The 23,377-nt window shown below is 30.0% G+C and overlaps 2 protein-coding genes and 1 pseudogene across 2 annotated transcripts; all 3 read left to right on the top strand.

The window, feature by feature from the left end:
• The first annotated feature begins 111 nt into the window (after positions 1–111).
• On the top strand, positions 112–3,152 carry LOC138342223 (oxoglutarate-dependent flavonoid 7-O-demethylase 1-like; annotated as a pseudogene).
• A 4,913-nt stretch (positions 3,153–8,065) lies between these two features.
• On the top strand, positions 8,066–10,525 carry LOC138342222 (uncharacterized). The gene has a single exon (XM_069294465.1). The coding sequence runs from the start codon at positions 9,110–9,112 to the stop codon at positions 10,379–10,381; it is 1,272 nt and encodes a 423-aa protein (XP_069150566.1). The 5' UTR covers positions 8,066–9,109; the 3' UTR covers positions 10,382–10,525.
• Positions 10,526–16,819: 6,294 nt separating this feature from the next.
• On the top strand, positions 16,820–22,013 carry LOC101262071 (oxoglutarate-dependent flavonoid 7-O-demethylase 1). The gene is made up of 4 exons (XM_004232958.5): positions 16,820–17,154; positions 19,041–19,285; positions 19,367–19,691; positions 21,366–22,013. The coding sequence occupies exons 1-4, from the start codon at positions 16,912–16,914 to the stop codon at positions 21,630–21,632; spliced, it is 1,080 nt and encodes a 359-aa protein (XP_004233006.1). The 5' UTR covers positions 16,820–16,911; the 3' UTR covers positions 21,633–22,013.
• Positions 22,014–23,377: the final 1,364 nt, after the last annotated feature.

Below are 23,377 nucleotides of genomic sequence, written 5' to 3'. Positions count from 1 at the left end.
ACCTCTCTATCCCTACCAATTAATGTTTAGTATTGGATCTTAAAAAATGATACGGATAAATAGTATTAATGCTAAGGATAAAATATAAAGAAAAAAAACTAATTGTCTTTTTCTTTATACGTAAAAGATGCTAAATAAAAATAAAAATTTATTTTAGGAATAAGTGAGAAGTAAAAGTGAATAGAGGGAGTACCTAAAGTAAGAATTACCTCTCCTATTTTAAAAAAAAACAACTTTTTTTCTATTTTAGTCTGTTTAAATGATTTTTTTTATAATAACTTTTTACATGACATGTTTAAGGTAAATAAAGTATTATCAAGGCAGTAAGCACCTATAAGGATTGTAGTGGAGCAATAAATATTCTTTCATCCTTAATAAGAGGGTCCGTGTTCAATACGAAATTATCTTTATTAGAAAGTGTTTAACCCCTCAATGTGTATCATGATTTAATCAGACTCCAAGTTTTATTGACCACGTAATAATCTGATTAGATCCTCCTAGATCGATCATAAAATAATCTTGCGTCGTTGTCTTATATAATTACAACACTACTAATTAATAGTCTTGGGTCATTCTACATTTTTATCCAACCATAAATTTGAAACGTTGTCAAGGCAACGTTACCACAAAAATCTTATGCAATAATCTTTCTATAAATACAAATAGGGGAATCAATGCCACATGTGTAACTAGGAAGTGACCAATCCTAGTTAATGATTTTGCTGGAAAAATTATAAAGCTGATGATGGAAGAAGCAAGGTCGATACTATTTAGTTAAAAAATTAAAAATTATACTATTATGAACCTGCATGCCATATACGATAATTGAGATATATTATCTTTTCCATTAATTATTATCAAAAAGTATAATTGATTTAGGCATATCATTTTTTAAATGCTGTCAATTTGCAGATCCAATATTTTCCAAGCTTTACCTTCCACTTGGGTTCGTAATTATCTACAACATTGATACTTATTACATACGAGTAGTAATTACTCGCCGTCCTGTATATTTACCCAAATAAAATTAGAATAAATTACAGAAATAAATACATTTTGTTTCACTTATTTTCATTACCCTTTATTATTTTTAAAAATTTCAAAAATTGTTTATTTTTTTAATTTATACGAGTTGCATATTAATGTACCTAAGTCAGTATTTAATATATTTGAGTTACATATTATGTATTCGGGCCAGTTTTTAATATATCCGAACTATATATTAATGTATTCGAGATAACATTTACTGCATCCGGGCTACATATTAATGTATCCGAACTTCAATTTTTATATCCTTTTTTTTTAATTTTTAAGGAGTTAATAAAATTAGAAACTTATTAAGGATAAACTGTAATTTCATATTAAAACTGTGAAATTTACGTAATTTATGCAAATTTAACACATTGTCAACACAATGCATCATCAAGTTTTATTAAATATTAACCCCCCCCCCCACAATAATCTTATTAGAACCTACTAATCAATAAGTATAGGATAATCAAATTGGGACGATTATAAATTAGTCTTAGTATCGTTTCCATACATATTTATCCAACGTTGTCAAGGCAAAGTACAATAAAATTTTATCGACTACACACAATAATCTTTCAATCCTAGATAATGATTTTGCTAAAAAAAAAAAAATACAAGTTGATGATGGAAGAAGCGAGGTCGAGAAAGCTAGGTGGCTCTTTGAAAGTTTCTAACGTTCAGGAGCTGGCAAAACAACAACTAGCAGGTGTTCCGTCGCGATATATTCGTGTTAATGATGACGAAAATCAATTGTATAATTCGTCCATATTATTGCCTCATGAATTAGCTCCAGTTATTGACATGAAAAAACTGCTCAAAATAATTAAAGACGGTGATACAGAGCTTAACAGATTTCATCTTGCTTGCAAAGAAGGGGATTTTTCCAGGTTACGTTTCATAGATCAAACACTCTTCATTATGCTCCATAACTACTTTTTCTCAGTTAGTTTAGCAAAAATATATGTCTAATTAAATTGCGCAGTTGGTGAATCACGGAGTGAGTTCATCATTGATGGAGAAAGTGAAATCAGAAATCAGAGCATTTTTCGATCTACCAATGGAAGAGAAGACGAAATTCGAGCAAGAAGAGGGAGATCTCGAAGGATACGGGCAAGCATTTGTTGTATCTGAAGAGAAAAAGTTAGATTGGGCTGATATACTTTACATGATCACTCTCCCTACTCATTTGCGAAAACCTCACTTGTTTCCAAAGCTTCCTGCCTCGTTCAGGTACGATAATATATAACTGAGTTTACGATTAAATATTTAAATTCTTGGACCGTTAAGGGATGCATTGGAACAATACTCAAGAGCACTGAAGGAACTTGCTATGAAAATTCTGTACGTAATGGCCAGAGCTTTAGGGATGAAAACAGAGGATATGAATGTATTATTTGAACAAGACGGGACACAAATGATGAGAATAAATTATTATCCTCCTTGTCCTCAACCAGAGCGCGTAATGGGGTTATGCCCCCATACTGATGCTATTGGTCTAGCTATATTACTTCAGGTTAATGAAACGGAAGGTCTTCAAATTAAGAAAGATGGAGCTTGGATTCCGGTTCCATATCTTCCTGATGCCTTTGTTGTCAACATTGGAGATATTTTAGAGGTGAGATATATGTGTGTTTAGTATGATACAAGTCAATTTGTGGGTAAAGCTCTGTTAATTTTGTTTTTTTTGCAGATTGTGACAAATGGAATTTACAAGAGCATTGATCATGGGGATAAGGAGAGGATCTCTATTGCTACATTTTTTAGCCCCAAATTGGACGGAGATTTAGGTCCAGCACCAAGTCTCCTCACTCCTCAAAATATAGGAGGATTGGAGTGGCCGATTACTTCAAAGGATTTTTTTCTCGAGAGCTCCATGGAAAATCATACCTACATACTCTAAAAATTGGAAATGGAGATCATGATAGCAATTGATCAATGTTGCATTTTATTCCGCTCGTATGATAATTATTGTAGCAATGGTGGTCTGTTTAGTTGTATGAGCTATCTCATGTGATGTAAAAGGTTGCAGAAGAACAGTTATTGCTTATATTTATATTTAAAACCATTAAGAAATGCATAAACTTCCAATCCTATATTTGAATTGGGAAAGGGTAAAAATATGTTGCTGAATTATTGAGAACAGAGCAATTATGCTCTATTATCTGCTCTTTGACACAAAAAATGCCATAGCCATCAAGGTCCGCCACCCTTTGGATACTGATTTGACAGAACTCAATAACTTTATCTCAAATTTTATATTTGTGTTAAAAAATTCATTTGATAGGTAAAAACAGTATTCTTAACCATGTAAACACAAACGAATTATGAAAATTGTAATTAACAGTATCACCTCATATTCAAAATTAAAAAAAAATCGTTTTAATTTATTTTTGTTTAATTCGAAATGTTAATTAGTTGGGTCTTTAATTAATTAGGGATGGTAAAATTGATCTAGGCCTGCCCAACTCTAGTGGCCAATCTAATTCCTAGAATTTGTACTTGAAGTTAAGTAATATTTGAGATTTGACCTCTAATTTTGTGTTCACTAAATTAAAGTCACTCTATTAGACACTAACCAAAAAAAATTTAGGAAAAACTACAAAATATGATAAATACTAATATACATTTAAAATAAATATCTACAATCCATTTCTTTTTTTATGTTATATGGATATAATTACACAATAAATAGAAAAGTTAATTATATATAAAAATAATTAGAAAAGTAATTGATATTAAATAGGAAAGTTATTGTTACACACCTAATTTATTATCTCTAAGCATGTTGTGTGTGATTGGTTCCCGTGTTTACCCTCACTAATACTTTCTCTTTCATCAAATTTCTTTCAATTTAAGATCTTTTTGATGATTTTAGGAACAATTTTGTAATTTGAATTCATCATATATTACTTGATTGATTTTCTCCTCGTCTTTGTGTAGATCATAGTTTTATACATATATGTTGCATCTATTTTTATAGGCTTTCAATTGACTTGTTTCTGTATTACAATGACTATAGTAATAAAAAAAAGTAGTACAAGAAGAACACGAACAAAAAAAGATTGAGGTTTGTAAAATTGTCAAATTTGTATATAGTAGAATAGTTATATACATATATACTTGTATTTTAATATTAACACAAGTTGAAATGGTAATTTCTGAATACAAGTATATTTGGATACATAAGTAATCTATCAAATTTGAAAGGTTAATTAGGCAATACAAGTATAATTAGATACATTAATATAATTTTTTATTAAAAAAAATGCACGAGTCAACACCAAGCCTCAAGTATTATAAGAAAAACTTGACCAAAAGAGATTGATGTTTGTTGATTTTTTCATTTTTTTATACAACCGAATACTTGCACACTTTTGCTACAAACACATTCTATTATTTTTCATTTTTTTGTTTATTTATTTGTCAAATATATTCATCTTTTGTTCAACAATAATGTTCATATGTATACTATATTAGTGTATTCATTTTTTGTTTAACAACAATGTATTCATTTTTCAAATTATCGTGTTTATATGCTGAATTGTTATACTTTATCTTGTTTAATATATTAATACATTAAGTTTTTACAAATAATTGTATTCTTAAAATATTAATACTTTAAATTTTATAAATAAAGATACTAATTTGAATTCATAAAATTAATATAGTTTCCTCATTTAGTTCATTGTAATTAAACTTGTATCAATGTATAATAGAAAAATAAAAAATATATACAATAATATAGCTAGTAAAAAAGCTAAAATATAATCATTTTTATATATATCATACTTATAGCTATTGAACTTTAATAACCCTATAAATATAGTTATTTTTGTAGGTTGCTCAAAAAATTACTTAACATGTAATACAATTTTTTGCTGAGGCGAGGGCTTGCCAAACCTCCCAATATTTTCACGAAGTAAATGTGCACTAGCCTTTTACTTATTAAAAAATTAATAATTGATATAACGAGTTTACTATTTTATTTTTATTAATTATGAAGTATATAAATTAAAAATTATTTTTTTAAAAATTCTAAATTTTTTAATATAATAAATTGAGAATATAATAGAAAAAGAAATTATTTTTTTTATTTGTTAAAATAAACAAGTAATCAAGAATAACTTAAAAAGAAAAAGTGAAGAATTAATTAAGAACAAAGTGAGTAATTTTTAGTCGTGAGTAGCCATGCCACGATTAGAGCGTGGCATTAAATCTTCAGCTTTCGAGAACAAAAATTCTTGCTTAATTTTTTTTTGTGTAGAACCTAACCTAAATTTTGACTTTTGTTCTACATTTAACCATTTTTTTAATTTAAATTCAAAATAAACTTCAATTATGATCTTGATACTTGCGTGCATAACTTTGCTAATTTACGATGGCATGAGTAATTAAATCTTTATTAAAATGCATATATAGTCTATTTGCATGCAATTTGTTAATTATTTTTACTGAGAAGTGACATAAATTGATGAACAATTAATAAGTATACAACGATAGTCGTTATTACTTACTTACCTGTCTATATATTTCCCCACCTATTAAAACGTAGCAGAGGCAAAGGACCACAAGTTTTATTTCTAAAAAATAATTTGTTTATTTTTTTGTGGGGTGAGGTTATAGAAAATAAAGATTTTTCTTTTAAAAAAAAAACAAATTAATTTCTTTTTTATATTTTTTGGGATAGGCTGCTTGGGGTCGGCATAAGTGGTGGGGTGTGGTAAAAAATAAATTTCTTCCTTTTTTCTTCCATATATAAATAGCTAATATTCAAATTTATCGACCACACACGCAATAATCTAACTAGATCATCCTAGCTAGTCAATATGTATAGGATAATCAAATTGGAATTATAAAACAGTTGAGGAAACAAGTATTAATAATGATAATTTAAGATTCTGACAATATTGATTTAGTGAAATTTTACTCTATTATACAGAGAGTACTCAAAAGAAGTGAATGAGCTAAGCATGAAAGTATTGAAAATGTTGGGTAAAGCTTTGGGGATTGAAGAAAAAGAAGTGGAGTTTTTTTTGAAGAAGGAATGCAATCAATGAGTATGAATTATTATCCACCATGTCCACAACCAAACAAAGTGATGGGACTTTGCGCTGACTCAGATTCCTCTGCTTTATAACAAAACTTCTTCAACTCAATGAAATTGAAGGTCTTCAAATTAAAAAAGACGAAATTTGGATTCCCATTTTACCCCTTTCTAATGCCTTTGTAGTCAATGTTGGAGATGCTTTAGAGGTGGTACTAATTCCTTTATTCTCTCCTTTACTCTTTTTTTTTTTTTTTCATATTCTCGTGTTTCAATTTATGTGATGATATTGAAGGAAAGATGTATAGGTACTCTCTCAGTCTTAATCTGAAATTCCAGAGATAAATTTTTATCATACGAAGGTTCTATTACCCCTGAACTTATTTTATAAATAATTTTCTACTCCTTTTTGGCCTACCTGACACTAGATTGAAAAAAAGTCAATACACGCTGGGCCCACAAGATAGTGTCACGTAGGTCTAAAAGGGTAGAAAAATATTTATAAAATATAAGTTCAGAGGTAATATGATCTTAGTATAATATAAGTGTGTCTATGAAATTTCAAGCATATGTTGAAAGGATACTTGTGCATTTTCTAAAATAAGATAATATGTAATATGAAAAAGAAAGGACGATTTAGATATTTATGTGACAATATATTATTTCAGTAAAAAATTAAAATTAAAATATTTCTAAGTATATAAAAATAAAATCCTTTTTAGACAAATTAAAAAGATAATACTATCAGAGTAATTGATGAAATGATTTAAATCCATCCTATTTTATGTGAAGGTAAGTTAGTGTAAAATATAGAGGGGGAAATATCATTTCTTAATAACTTGATTCAAAAATGAATCTTTGTACTTAATTAATAAATCAATTTCAAGCATTTTTTTTTACCACATTCCATTTGTTTTATTTGGTTTTAGTCTTTGTAAGCTTTGTGTAAAGTTTTTTTTTTTTTTTTGCCAGATTTTCTCAGATGGAATTTACAAGAGCATAGAGCATAGATCAGTGGTGAACTCAGAAAAAGAAAGAATGTCAGTAGCAACATTTCAAAATCCAAGATTAGATGGTGAATTAGGTCCAGCTAATAGCCTTATTAATGCTCATAATCCACCAAAATTCAAAAAAATTTGAGTTGCTCAATTTTATAAAGGATATGTCACACGTGAACTTGTTGGGAAATCATATGTTGATACCATGAAAATTAATTAGTAGTTGAATTAATTGTAATTAAGTTAATCCTACCATTATTAAAAAATTAAAACAAAATAAATTTTTACTTGTAACTTTTCACTTTACGACAAATCGAGATAACTAGTAATTTTCTCTTTTTGTCAAAGTTACACTAATGATCGACGTTCGATTAACTGTTTCCCCTAACTATCAAGAACTTCTTATTTTAAGAAGTAGCTTTGTTAAAATTACTGTTTAAAATAAAAAAACTTTTTGAGAGAAGTATGGTGATTGGCAGTTGAGATTGATAGTTGTGGTGGATGATAGTAACAGGTTATGGTGGTGATTAATAATTAGCGAAGACAGCAATATATAAAATGTGATGGTTGATAGTGGTGATTGTAAATGGTGACTAATGACAGTAACAACGATAACTGATTATAATGTATTGACAATATAATGATTGTGTCGTTATTAGTGATGAATATTGACATGTAATTAATAATAATAAAAAACAGTAACAAAAGTTTATAATTATCGACGATGATGAATAGATAAAATTGGTGAACTGCTATTTTCTAAAGTGATGAAATCAATGGAATTTGTAAATGTAAATTGTTAGATCCTAACATAATGTAAAATTGATCTAGGCTCGACTAAAAACCAACCAATATGTCACATATTAGGCATGACTTTTTTAAAATCTTGTTATCTAAAAACAAATTATAATATATTGTTATATAATTATAATTTATCTCATTAAGAATAAATAAAATTTCAAAGAAAAATTACTTTAAAATAGATGAGAAAAATATATTTTCCCTGTTAAAAATATTAAAAAAAGAACACGGTAACAACACAATCAAAATCCTAACTACAAGGTTTATATATATAAAGCGATTCATGATTTGCATTAGGGACATTTAAAAACAAATCGAAACTGATAATTGGAATCGAAAAAAGTTATTGGTTTATTTATATTGGGTTATTGATTTAGCGCTTTTAATTAAAATTTTGACTTTTTTTTGTTATTGGATTGTCAGTTTTTAACGGTTTTAATTTTTTTTAATTGGTAAAACCCATAATTTGGTAGTAAGTTAAATAATTATATTTATACCATTTTGTATGTAAAGTACTTGACTTAGAGTTTGATTTCCTACTTTTACTTCTGGTTGTCCCAAACTCTTGGTTATTCTACAATGTAAAAGTGCTTACTTTTGAGAAAGATGTAACTTGTAAACTCATGTGCATGATTTATTTGGTTTGTCACCTTGTTATTAAATGTTTCCAGTGGTTTTTTTTGTCAAATTGTAACCGTTAAACCAATTAGTAAATCGATAATGATCAATAATCAATAAACCAAAAATCGATAAATCAATATATTTATGATTCTATAAATTAAACCGTTAAACTTTAAAATCGAACCGACTAATATTGCACTCCTGCCTCTTTTTGCGAATGACACGTTATCTTTTGTTTGTACATGATTTTGCAGGGTGATGCTTTTGATTCATGTTGAACTAAAGGAGCAAGCTGATGTAATTGTAGTTGAGTTAGGCTTAATTAAGTTTGTTAGAAAGTAGTTAAAAGTTAGTTATGCAGTTACATACATTGTTAGAGAATCTTCTAGAAAGTGTGATGTAAAACGTGTATATATATTTCTCATATCATGTATCTTGCATTGAATTACAGATGAGAGAATAACAATTTCAGTTTCCTTCTTCTTCTTCCTACATTCTGCTTCTTCCTTGGTTTGAGAACTCAGGAAGACTTCAACTATAGAAATATAACATGGTATCAGAGCTTCGATCAAAGAGTTCAGATTAGTGTTATATTCAAATTTAGAAGAAGATCATGGAAGTAGAAGGTGCAGTTCCGGTAGTTTCAGCAGTCCCAGCGGTTTCAGGCAGATCTGTGATTGATCACACACATCCTCTGTATCTATATCCTAACGACACTTCAGGTAGCTCTCTTATTTCGATTCAACTGACTGGATCTGAAAATTATGCACTTTGGAGTAGATCTATGCGTTTAGGATTGTTGGGAAAAAGCAAATTAGGCTTTGTAGATGGCAGACACACTAAAGATACATTTGAAGAATCAATGTATGATCAGTGGGAAAAAGTGAATGCAGTGGTTTTATCTTGGATAATGAACTCTGTGAAGTCTGAATTACTGAGCAGCATAATATATGCTTCGAATGCTCATAAGGTCTGGCTAGATTTGCAGGAGAGATTTGATACTGTGAATGGTTCCAGAGTGTTCTATCTTCATAGAGAAATTGCTACTCTTACACAAGGTAGTCAATCTGTTTCTGACTATTTTTCTCAGTTGAGAAATTTGTGGGATGAGTTTGATGCACTCATACCATGTCCTGGATGCAATTGCACTGAATCTCGTAGTTATGCTCAACATTATGGATATCAAAGACTTTTACAATTTCTCATGGGTCTTAATGAGACATATGCTCAATGTAGAAGTCAAATCCTAATGTTAACAGCTCTTCCAACACTGAACAAGGCTTACTCATTAGTGATAAATCATGAAAGCCAAAGATCAATTGCAATGTCAACTTCAGTCAGTAAGAGTTCTGAGGTGTTGGAAGGAGCTGCATTCTTCAGTAAAAAAGGAAGTCAGCCTAATAACAATGGAAGAGTGTTTAATTCTAACAGATCATTTCATGGAGGAGGTTCTAATTCAGGAGGCAATCACAATGGTAAAGTATCATCAGCAGGGGGAAGCAGACCACAAAAGAGAGAACCAGTAGTTTGTGAGTTTTGCAATTATAATGGACATACTAAGGAACAGTGTTACAAACTCATAGGATATCCATCTGACTGGCCTAAGAACAGAAGACAAGGATCATCTCAATTTGCTAATCAAGTAGGCAATTATTTTTCTTCTTGTTCTGATGAGGCAAAGAACTCAAGTTCATATAATACAAATCAGGAAGTAGGAGGAACTGCAGCACAATCATCTATTCTTCCTTCATTTACTCCAGAACAGTATCAACAAATTCTTCACTTGTTGAACAAAACAAATGATGATTCATCCCTACCATTCAAACAGCAAATGCAGGTACTCAAAGATCTACTTCAGTCAATAGTGGATCTGTTAAGTGGATAATAGATACAGGAGCTTCAAATCATATGGCATCTAGTTCTGAGATATTACATACATGTCATAAAATGTCTCAATATGCAGATAATAAAGTTCATCTTCCTACTGGACAGACAGTATCAGTAGCCTATACAGGAAGTTCAAAAATATTCAATGATTGTTCTATCTCGAATGTGCTAGTGCTACCAGAGTTTAAGTTTAATCTGTTGTCAGTCTCAAGGTTAACAAGGGAGTTAAAATGTTCTGTAGCATTTTTTCCTGACTTCTGTATATTTTAGGATCTCTTAAATGGCATGGTGAAGGGGATTGGTAGAGAAGAACAGGGTTTGTACATCTTAAAGAGCAATTCTGAGAAGTCTGCTATATGTGGTTTTACAACTAGATCTGGTATCACTCAAGAAAACTTTTTGAATCTAGCATCCTTTGGCACAGAAGGCTGGGTTATGCTCCCATGAATATCATCAGAGTTCATAAACAACTTCAATATTTACACCATTCTCATCAGTTGTGTACTGTATGCCCTTTGGCAAAACATACTAAACTTCCTTTTCCTGTTAGTAGTTCCTACTCTAAGTCTGTTTTTGAGTTGTTGCATTGTGATATCTGGGGTCCTTATCGAGTTCCTACTTACAATAAAAAAAGGTATTTTGTTACTTTGGTAGATGATCATAGCAGGTTTACCTGGTTGTTTCTAATCCAATTTAAGTCTGAAGTCATTGTTGTACTGAGGAACTTTCTGAATAGAATAATGAATTTGTTTTCAACTACTATGAAAGTACTAAGGACTGATAATGATTGTGAATTCTTTAGTTCTGAATTTCAGTCATTGGTGTCTGATTATGGCATACTACATCAAAGTTCTTGTGTCTACACTCCTCAACAAAATGGAGTTGTAGAAAGAAAACATAGAACAATTCTTGGTGTAGCAAGATCTCTTAGGTTCCAAGCTACTTTACCTTTGAAATTTTGGGGTGAATGTGTTATGACTGCTGTATATATTATCAATAGACTTCCTTCCAAGCTACTAAACTTCAAAACACCTTTTGAAATTTTACATAGTCATCCTCCTTCTTTATCTCATCTTAGAGTTTTTGGCTGTCTCACTTATGCCTCATCTACACCATCATCTGATAAATTCAAGGCAAAAGCTGTTCCAGGGGTATTCAGGGGCTATTCATCTACTCAAAAAGGTTATAAACTCTATGATCTTCATTCTAATAGTTTTTATGTTAGCAGAAATGTAGTGTTTCAGGAGTCAGTGTTTCCTTTCATACATGCAAAATCTTATGGTTCTCCTCTTTTCCCTGTACTTGATGTGTCAAATATTCTTCAAGAGTCTCCTATCTTCATTACTACTGAATCCAATCAATCTATGAATCCTCCTATTACTGAACCTATCTCACAGCCTAATCTAGATGTCACTGAATTTGTTCAGCTCTCCTCACTTCCTCTAACTTCTTTATCCTCTCCTGTTAATCTTAGGAAATCTACCAGAATAAGACATCCTCCTACATGGATGACTGACTTTGTTGTTCCTTCTTCTGTCAATCAATGTGCTTATCCTATTTCATCCTTTGTCACATACTCTAATATATCCAAGTCCTATCATTATGCTTTGTTAGTGTACTCTTCTATTACAGAACCTGGTTCTTTTCAACAAGCTTCAAAGGATCCAGACTGGGTTCATGCTATGAAATTAGAAATTGCAGCCTTAGAATCAAATCAGACATGGTCTATTGTTGATCTTCCAAGTGGTAAAATACCTATTGGTTGTAGATGGATATATAAAGTTAAGTACAAAGCTTCTGGAGAGGTGGAAAGACATAAAGCCAGGCTAGTGGCCAAAGGCTATAGCCAACAAGCTGGGATGGATTACTTTGAGACTTTTTCACCAGTTGCAAAAATGGTGACTGTCAGATCTCTGATTGCTCTTGCAGCCTCTAATATGTGGTATATCTATCAAATGGATGTACATAATGCTTTTCTAAATGGTGACTTACTAGAGGAAGTATATATGACTATTCCTGAGGGGTTTGCAAGACAGGGGGAGTCTCACAAGGTCTGCAAACTTCATAAATCTTTATATGGGTTGAAACAAGCTCCAAGGCAGTGGAACAAAAAACTGACTGGTGCTCTTATTCAAATGGGATTTAGACAAAGTCATTATGATTATTCTTTGTTCATCAAAAGGACAGGAAAAGAGTTAGTAATAATTCTAGTATATGTGGATGATTTGATAGTAACTGGAAATAGTCAGACATTGATAAACAAAGCAAGGAAGGATTTACAGCATAGCTTCAAGATGAAAGATCTTGGAGAACTTAAATTCTTCCTGGGAATTGAAGTAGCCAGATCAAATGAAGGTATTGTAATGTGTCAGAGAAAATATGCATTAGAATTGGTTGCTGAAACTGGAATGAGTGGAGCAAAACCAGCAAGTACACCATTTGAGATAAATCAAAAGCTAACTTCTGCAGAATATGATAAACATGTATCAAGCAAAGCTGAAATTGGTGATGAAGTATTGGAAAATCATGCATCATACCAAAAACTAGTGGGAAAACTTCTATATTTGACCATGACAAGACCTGATATTGCATTTGTTGTACAGTTCTTAAGCCAATATATGCATTGTCCAAAAAGATCTCACATGGAAGCTGCTCTAAGAGTAGTGAGATACATCAAGGGGACTCCAGGAATGGGACTGATGATGCCTGCTGGTACTACAAATCAACTTATGGCCTATTGTGATTCAGACTGGGGAGCATGCGTGGAAACAAGAAGGTCTGTCACAGGGTATTTAGTTAAGTTTGGTGGAGCAGTTATTTCCTGGAAATCTAAGAAGCAAGAAACTGTGTCTAGAAGTTCTGCTGAGGCAGAATTCAGAAGTATGGCAGCTTGCACTGCAGAACTTACGTGGTTGGTAGGATTGTTCAGTGAACTTGGAGCTCAAATTCAACAACCTATAACCTTAAGATGTGATAGTAAGGCAGCTATTCAAATAGCTGCAAATCCCATATTTCATGAGAGAACCAAACATATTGACATTGATTGTCACTTTGTAAGAGAAAAGGTTAGCAAAGGGATGATTGAAACTGATCATGTGTCTACTGAAGAACAATTGGTAGATATACTTACTAAAGGACTAGGAAGAGCTCAACATGAATACTTGCTAAGGAAGATAGGCCTAAAAGATATATTCAAGCCATCAGCTTGAGGGGGAGTGTTGAACTAAAGGAGCAAGCTGATGTAATTGTAGTTGAGTTAGGCTTAACTAAGTTTGTTAGAAAGTAGTTAAAAGTTAGTTATGCAGTTACATACATTGTTAGAGAATCTTCTAGAAAGTGTGATATAAAACGTGTATATATATTTCTCATATCATGTATCTTGCATTGAATTACAGATGAGAGAATAACAATTTTAGTTTCCTTCTTCTTCTTCCTACATTCTGCTTCTTCCTTGGTTTGAGAACTCAGGAAGACTTTAACTATAGAAATCTAACAATTCACAACAAAACCATAAAAAGGTTGAATTATATGGTAATGGAAGTTGGTAACTTAAAGGGGGGAGAGAGAAATGAAGGGAATTATTTTTTAATAGAAAGAAAGAGGTGATCTTTTTAAATAATTTTTGAAGTCTTTTAATTTAAACAATTATTTTATGTTTTTTTTATTTCCAACGTCCTGTTTTGCTCTTTGTAATATTGAAAAATTGACTTTTTAATAATTTTGTAGTGAAGCAAATATATTGTGGTGTAAATCTTTTTCTTTTTTTTTTTAAGGACAAGGGGTAAGTCATAGCAAAGGATATACGTGTGAACCGCAAAAATTTCTTTATACGTGTGTCATTCATGATAGCGATATCACTTTATTTTAATTTATTTGTATTGTTATGACTTGATACGTAATTTTAAAAAAGTAAAAATATATTTTTGATTTTTTGTGTATTTTAAAGTAAAACACATTTTTTTTAAAAACTATTAAAAAATTAAGACATCTCCGATGGCCCACATATTGATGAGGTAACGAGGATATAAATAAATATTTTTCTGGTGCACTATATCATAAAGATTATTAGTCGTTAATTGTCGCTAAATATATATCTATAACAATAATTAACATTTTTAGTATAAATTTTTAAAATTTTTAGCAATATTAATTTTAATAACACTTAGTTCACGCTCATAAAGACTTTAAAGCTTTAAAGTTGATTGACATTACTGCTTTAAACCTATACCAAGAATTAGAAATTATGTCTTTGTTAGTCCTAATTTTGCCAACAGATTGTGACATTTTTATTGACCTCACACGCAATAATTTAATGAAATTGAGATACCATCGTAAAAAAGTTGTGGACATAAGTGAAAGGAAAGGGATGGTACAGTTAACGTAAGGTATAATGCATAAATATATTTTTTAACTTAATTTATTTTTATATTTATGCTTTTTAATTTTGAATGTGCACAAATAGACTCTTAAATTTGTATAAAGTTGAATAAATATACACATGAGTCCTATATGTCACAATACACAAGTCTTATATGTCACAATATACGTAGGACATCATGTAGGACACAAATTTCCGTGCATAATGTCATCTAGAATGTTTGTGTCTACTTGTTCAATTTTATACAAATTTAAGTGTCTATTTGTGCACGCTCAAAATTAAAGGACATAATATGAAATGTGATCAAGTTAAGGACATATTTTATGGATTATGCATTAATAAAATATCAAATTATTCAATATCAGAACGCCATAGAATTAAGCAGCTAAACATAAATGGGAGAAACTCGTGACAATTTTATAAACATCACGTTGAAAGTCTCACCTTCTAACGGTTTCTAAATTATTAAGTCAACCTCTAATTTTATGTTTGATTAGAGAATCCAAACTATATATATAATACTAAAAAAAAGAAGTTAAAAGAAAAATATTTCACATATATGTAGGGGTGATCGTTAATAATAAGTTGTTTTTCTCTTCACTTTAATTTGTTTATATGATTTTGATTTGACATATAATTTAAGAAAGTAAAAAGAATTTTTGTATTTGTATTTATAAATATATCATATGAAAAATTGAAATAAAAAAAAAAAGAAAAAATGTTCTTTTTTAAATACTAAATTAATTTTAAAAATAGAATAAACAAATTGACACGATTTCTATTGTCCCACGTTATTTATGATATTGAAAATTGTCAAAATTATCCTGGAACTCTTCGAAATAACTCATATATATCCTTTATTTATGTTTGGGATCTAGATTACCCTTGATGTCTATATTTTGGACGATAATATCCTTAAAATGTTATCTTTGTCATATGTGCTGACACGATAGTCTATCTAGGGAGTCCAACATGGCAAAAATCCCTTCCTCTCAATTATGTTGTTCTTTCTTGTTTCATTCTATCACAATTTCTTTTTTTAAAAAATAATATCACAAATAGTTTTTTCATTGTTCTTGTATGCGTTATTGCATGGACTTTAAAATTTCAATTTCGTAGTGTGTTAAAGTTCGTTTGAGATAGTAGTTGTGTGTTGAATGATCAAATCCATTGTTTGGATTTTGATGTCATCGAATCTGAGGCTGAAATTTTAATTCTCAAGGTTGAAAGATGCTGAAAAACTGTTGAAGTCATTCTTTTTGTGTTGAAACTCAAAAATAGTTACTTATTTGAAAGCTTGTTGATGAGAAATTTCTCTCCTTCATTGGGTTTTTGAAGTGCAAAAATTTGAAGAGATTTAGCTGAATGTTACTAAAAATTGCTTGAATATTGTTATTGAAGCTAAAAATTGTCGTTTAACAATTGATTTTTTTCTTTGAAGATTGATATTTTGAAGATTTGAGTTGAAATCCCCAAAAATATATGAAATAGTTATTAAAAGCTTGAAAAACTAAAAATCAATTTTGTGAATCTATGACCCCAAATTCCAAACAATGAACTCGATCCGTCAACGAACAATTACAACCTCAAACAAACTTCAGTACACTTTGACATTGGAGCTCCAGAGCCCGAATAACAACTCAAACAAGAACAATGAAAGAATTATATTTGATTTTCTTTCTGTTATAGGAATGAACTAGCTAGGAAGAACATTATTGAGAGAACGGTATTTTTGTCACGTTGGACCACATGGATGGACTGCCATGTCAACACTAATGACAAAGATAACGTTTTAAGGATATTTATGGTCCTAAACATAGATGGCAAGGATAGTTTTGATCCCAAACATAATTAACGGATATATATGAGCTATTTTGAATAATTCAAGGATAATGTTGACTTTTTTTCTGTTTATAACAAGTGTATAACCATACATAATATGATTCTGGTGGTGCATGTTCTGGTCTTTGTTTGGTCCTACTTTTGCCCACCAATTGTACTGACCTCACACGCAATAAATTAATTAAAATTGAGATATCATCGTAAAATAGTTGTGGACACAAGTGAAATGAAAGGGATGGTAGAGTTAATATATATAATATCAAATTATTCAATATTGGAACACCATAGAATTAAGCAGTTAAACAAATATGAGAGACATAGAAGTCAAGTACATGGAAGTTCCTTCTGTACAGGAACTGGCCAAGAAGAAACTCGTGTCGATTCCATCGCGATACGTACGCGATGATCAAGACCGTTCAATTGCATCATCAATTTATAAAGAAGTCCCAGTAATTGATATGCAACGATTGATCAACTTTAATGATCATGACTCCATGAATCTTGAGCTTAACAAGTTGCACTTAGCAGCTAAAGATTGGGGTTTCTTTCAGGTACATATAGATCAATAATATACTAGCAAAGATATATCAAGTGACTTTTCTCATACAAAATATCAATTAAAAGAGCATATGTATTCTTTAGTTTAAGCTTTCTAAATAAAATTATCACATACTTTAATATGATATCAGTTTTTAAGATTGTTTGGTTCAAAACGGTAAAGCCCATTGGCCTTGAAGTAGTCCGTGGTTCAGCCAAAACGGACCATATATAGGTTGTATTTGCATATTTTTACTTTGTCTCGACTTTTATGATACAATTTTTTTCAGTGTCAAAAACACCTAAATCAATCTTTTCTTAGTTCTATACCTAAATTATTGAGAATATGAGTCTCACATTTAAGTTATTACTTAGTAGTTTGAGAAACACATTTTTCTCTTTTATTACACTCTTATATCATGGTGTATGTACGTCTACACCTACTCCTTTAACTTTACCTCATGTTATATTTATGTCCTTTTAACTTTGAGTGTGCATAAGTAGACACTTAAACTCGTATAAAATTGAACAAATAGACACATACACCCTATGTGGCATCTTACATGGTAATTTACGTTCTACATGGTGTCTTGTGTGTATTGTACCATGTAAGATTAATGTGTCAATCTGTTCAACTTTATACAAGTTTAAGTGTCTATTTTTGCACAGCCCAAAGTTGGATCGTATACATGTTAAATGATGCCAAGTTAAAGGGCATATACATGTATTATGCCATAAAAATCATGGACAAAACATTCTAGGCAAAAATTAAATAGATTATTAATATCAATTAAAATAATAGACAAAATTATATTTCACCTTAACAAAAAAATTTAATAAATTATAGTATTAGTTAAAGTTAAAAGTAAAGGCATTACTATATATCCAAAAAATTTATAAAATAAAGTATAAAATATTTTTCTTACTTTTACTCCAGACTCCACCACTTCCTCTCACCCCACCCCCTCCCCACCACAATTTTTTAGTTTTTTTAAAAGAAAAATAAAATTCCATTTGTAAAAGTCTTTTTGAAAATATCTTACTTCCTCTCCCCCTAACTCTCCAAATAATAATTTAGATATTATTTTATTTTTTTAAAAAAAAATTCTACCTCACTCCACCTAACACAATACTTTCAATTATTTCCTCATATTGTGTTATATATAATATTTTTCTAAAAATATATGTACATATCTAGCACAAAACTAAAAAAATATATCTAAAAAAGAAAAAAGAGAGTAGACGGTGTATGGTAGAATTTCTTTTTTAATAAAAAAATAAAAATAATATCAATCTTTTTTAGGAAGAAGTGAGGAAGGGGGTGAAGTTTGGAATTTTTTTAAAAAAAATTAAAAGAATAAAAGGGTGGGGTAAGAAAAAAATTCTAGATTTTATCTTTTTTTTTAAAAAAATTCTTCTGGGATAGTAATACTTTAATGTTTATCTTTCAATTAATATTAATGATTTACTTAAAAAAAAATTAAGACATATTTTATTTATGTGGCGAAGTTTTGCTGGTAAAACAGAAGGTAGGCATACTATATAAATGTGCTCTTTAACTTGGATTTATTTTACATGTATGTCCCTCCAAGTTTGGATATGTATAACTTAAACTTGTATAAAGTTGAACAAGTAAATATATAAGTCCTACATGAAACAATACACGTAGGATACCATGTAGAACAAAAATGACATGTAGGATGTCATGTTAGACCTACATGTCTATTTGTTCAATTTTATACTAATTTGAGCGTCTACTTTTATATATCCAAAGTTAAAGAATATAAATGTGATTTAAAACTAAGTTAAAATACATATATGCATAAAGTGTATTACACTCCCAATAGTTTAAACTCCATGCGCAATAGATAGTAATAACAAGTTCAACTACATGCTGCAGTTGATTAATCATGGAGTTAGTTGTTCAGTAGTGGAGAAGATGAAAGACGAGACTCAAAAATTCTTCGATCTGCCATTAGAAGAGAAGAAAAAGTTTGAAAAATCTTCAGGAGATACAGATGGATTTGGACAGCTATTCGTCGTCTCTGATGAACAAAAGCTTGACTGGGCTGATCTCTTTTACTTGAAGACTTCACCCACATATTTGCGAAAGCCTGTGTTTTCCAAGCTTTACCTTTCACTTAGGTACATACCAAACGTTGTTTGCGCCCTTTTTAACGCTTGAAAATAAGTAAGAGAATCGCTTATTAATGCGTATAAATGTAGAGAGACGATTGAAGAGTACGCGGATGAAATAAAGAAGCTAAGCATGAGAGTATTGGAAACGTTGGGTAAAGCTTTGGGGATTGATGAAGATGAAGTGAAGAGTGTTTTCAAAGAAGGAATGCAATCGATGAGGATGAATTACTATCCACCATGTCCACAACCAGAGAAAGTGATGGGACTTACTCCTCATTCAGATGCAACAGGCCTTACAATACTTCTTCAAGTTAATGAAACTCAAGGTCTTCAAATTAAAAAAGATGGAATTTGGATCCCCATTGAACCACTCCCTAATGCCTTCATAGTCAATGTTGGAGATGCTTTTGAGGTACTTCCTTCATCCTCTTCTCTCAATATTTATTGAGTAGTATGGTATTATTTTTACCGTAGTTTTAATTTATGTGGTGATATTTGACTACGATCTTTTGTCAAAGGGGAGATATAACAAGTAACAAAATGAAGAGAAAAAACATCTCATGACTAGCTAGTTGAATATTCCCATAAATTTCCTTGGTATTAGTGTTTCAGTAGTCCATACTTATTTAGGAGTCTGCATTAGCTATATCAATCGTACAATTTATTTAGGGAAAATGTAGAAGTACTTTTTTATCCTATGTTTGAAATCTAAAAGATATAATTATACTATACTAAGGTCATATTACTTTCTAAACTTATTTTATAAGTAATTTTCTACCCCTTTCCGACTTATGTGACACTAGCTTGAAAAAAAAAATCAATTAGCGTTCATTGATTAAACCCGAAATTCAATCCGACTTTGACATAGAACCTAACTCCCGAGACCTGGTTTCAACTCTGACCTTGACTTAGGGACTAGAGTTGTAAGATTCGAATCCTGGCCTATAGAAAAAATCAAACAAAATCTTAGAGATAAGCAATAACTAGGCTAATATTGAGTTAAATTGAAGATCACTTTCAAAATGAGTTATTAGGGGCGTATAAAATTGAATCAAATCGTAAAAGGAGTCAAATCAGAAAAAAAATTGATTAGTAATTTGGTTTGACTTGATTTGGTGTTGGACAAAAAAAATCTGATTATATTTGAGTTGGTTTAGTTTCAACTTGAAAAAATCAAACTGAGATCAAATCAACCCGACATTTTATATATATTTTTAAAATTTTATTATACATAAAAATACTTACTTTGATATAATTTTTAAATATCTCTTATACTTTTTCATAGTTTTTATCTTTTAATGTATTTATTTCATGTTTGAAAGTTAGAATTTTTAATGATCCAATAAAAATTATAGTTCATACATGTTGGTAATTATAATAAAGTTTAAATAATTGATACTAATGCAAAAAAAAAATCAACTCAACACTAAGAATGACATAATATTGAATTATTTATTTTTTTAGTTTTACATAGGTTTAGACAATTAAAATGCATCTAATTTTATTTTCTTTTAGTATTTAATCATGTAACTAATACTTATTAAACTTATTTTAGCATGATTTAGTAATTTTAAATTCTGATCAATTTCTATGACTTATTAATTTGCAATATAGTTTAACGCGATTTTATTATTATTTTTTTGTTAGATATTTTAGTGTCATTAATCATATCATATTTTGTGTTGTTTTCTTAAGAAATAACTTAGATAGTTACATTTTGATAGGACTAAAGAAATACTTGAAGTACAAGTAAAGTATATGGTTGTATGAACACTTCATCGAAAAAACCCGAAATTGAAAAACTCAAATTTTATTTGTTTAGTTTATAAATTCAAAAATCAAACAGAAGTAATTTAATTTGATATTGGAAAAGTCTGAATCAACCCGATCATATACATTCCTATGAATTATAATAAATCGATCTAAAATTAGCCCAATATAAAACTATCTTCTGCTCAATCCTTAAAACTCTTGGCGAGCCATCGTTTTTGTAGGCCATATTTGACAGCCTTACTCGTAGCCCCACTCTTATCTTCTTTTTTATTATATATGTACTATAAATGTTTTTTTTTTTTTTTTGGATCAGATTTTCTCAAATGGAATATACAAAAGCATAGAACATAGATCAGTGGTGAGCTCAGAAAAAGAAAGGATTTCAGTAGCAACATTTCAGAGTCCAAGATTGGATGGTATATTAGGTCCATCAAGTAGCCTTGTTACACCTCAAAATCCACCAAAATTCAAAAAAATTGGAGTCACTCAATTTTATAAAGGATTTTTCACACGTGAACTTGATGGGAAATCATATGTGGACACCATGAGAATCACCAATGAAGATGATCTAAACAATTAGTTAGATATCTCGATTTGAGTATATATCTGAATTCTTATAATGCTGTAAGATGTTATATTAAGATGTCAAGACTAAAAATTTATGACTCTTTATATTTTTGAATATGTAAAAAAATTATATGATGATTTTGGATGTCTATTGTATTAAGATTTCAATACTATAAATTAATATTATTCATATGTAAAAAATTATATGATGATTGTGGATGTCGATTGAAGATGATGTACCTTATCTAATAATTACGAGTTAAATTATTTTTCGAATTATCAATAAATATATGACGATTTCTTCTCCAAAATAGTTTTAAGTGGGAATTACCAAAACTTTTTGTTGAAGAAAAAAGAATAACAAAAGCTAAGGTGAATAAAGGTAGCTGATTTTGTGTTTTTTCTAAAATTTATTAAGCAATCAAATACATAAGGAGATGAGATAATTTAGTATTCATGTTGTTTTCTCCAGCACTAATCTACAAATTATCTATCGTCATTATAATTTCTGAATTTTGCAAACAATTTAAAGTTGCACGTCTTTGTGTCCAGACTCTTCATCACGGGGCGGACCCACATAAGTCTTTCGGGTGCTCGAACACTTGTCAACCTCGTCTTGAAATATATATATGTAAAATTAAGATGTATTTAAATGAAATCAATAAAAAGCACTCAATTAAAAAATGATCTAATTGGTCTATTGCCTCATGAAATGGGTGCTTAAGGCTATTGTGGTGTTGTTTGTCCTTGAGTTCGAAGCCTTTTTTTTTTAATTTTTGGCACCACTACTTTCTGAACAGATCCATAACTATAAAATTCTAGATCCGTTACTGCTTGTCACATATAGATGACATGTGTTTTCAAGAGCAACGTACAAGCTTATCAGCATAACATTATTTGATTGTGGTGGAAAACTAAGACTTTTTTTCAATATATGATTGAAATTGCAAGATTATTTAGTCAATCTCTAATTTTATGTTTAGTTAAAGAATATAAACTTAATATATACATATACTAAAAAAATTACATCACATACGTATCATATAACTTTTTAACTCGGGGCAAGAGTCTGCCTAAACCCCACTACTTCACAGGTTAGGCATGACAGTTTGATGAAACGATCATGCTAGCGAAATTATTTTATATTCTCATTGAATTATTACTGAAAAAATTATAATATTTTTCATCTGTGCAATTAAAATATTTTTGAGTTATGCTGAATATATTTTTAATGAGAAATTTCAGTAGAAAAATAATGATTCTTTAGTAATGAATTAATAGCCATGTCACGACTACCCAGTAGCATTAAATCTTTAGCTTTTGGGGAAAAAAATCTATTGATAATTATAGTTGACACAATCATTTAGTTAGTTAATGCAGTTAGTTAGTTAAAACTAGTTAGTTTATCCTTAATTCTGTTATATTTCTTGTTACACAGTTTTAGATATTTTCTATATTTTCTGTATTGTATAAAAGTGTGATATTCTCATAATAAACATACACTTTTTCCCCCAAACTTCCATCTTCTTTGTTTCCCTCTAAACATACATCTTCTCTAACTTCTGTCCAAGTTCATCCATGGAAAATTGAAGCATGATAATGGAGTATTTTTGACATGGTATCAGAGCAGGAGGTATTTGCTCTGTTTTCTGCAGTTATGTTGATCGAATTACTCGTTTTGTTCTTTGTGTTGTGAATCTGATCGATTGTTAGATCGAATTCAGATCGATTTTGTTTTTTTTCTCTTCTTCCGCTGTA

Source organism: Solanum lycopersicum, chromosome 2 (genome assembly GCF_036512215.1).
Source record: "Solanum lycopersicum chromosome 2, SLM_r2.1".
Taxonomy (NCBI): domain Eukaryota; kingdom Viridiplantae; phylum Streptophyta; class Magnoliopsida; order Solanales; family Solanaceae; genus Solanum; species Solanum lycopersicum.
The sequence above is the reverse complement of the archived record's forward strand: the minus strand, read 5'-3'. Positions and strand labels throughout refer to the sequence as shown.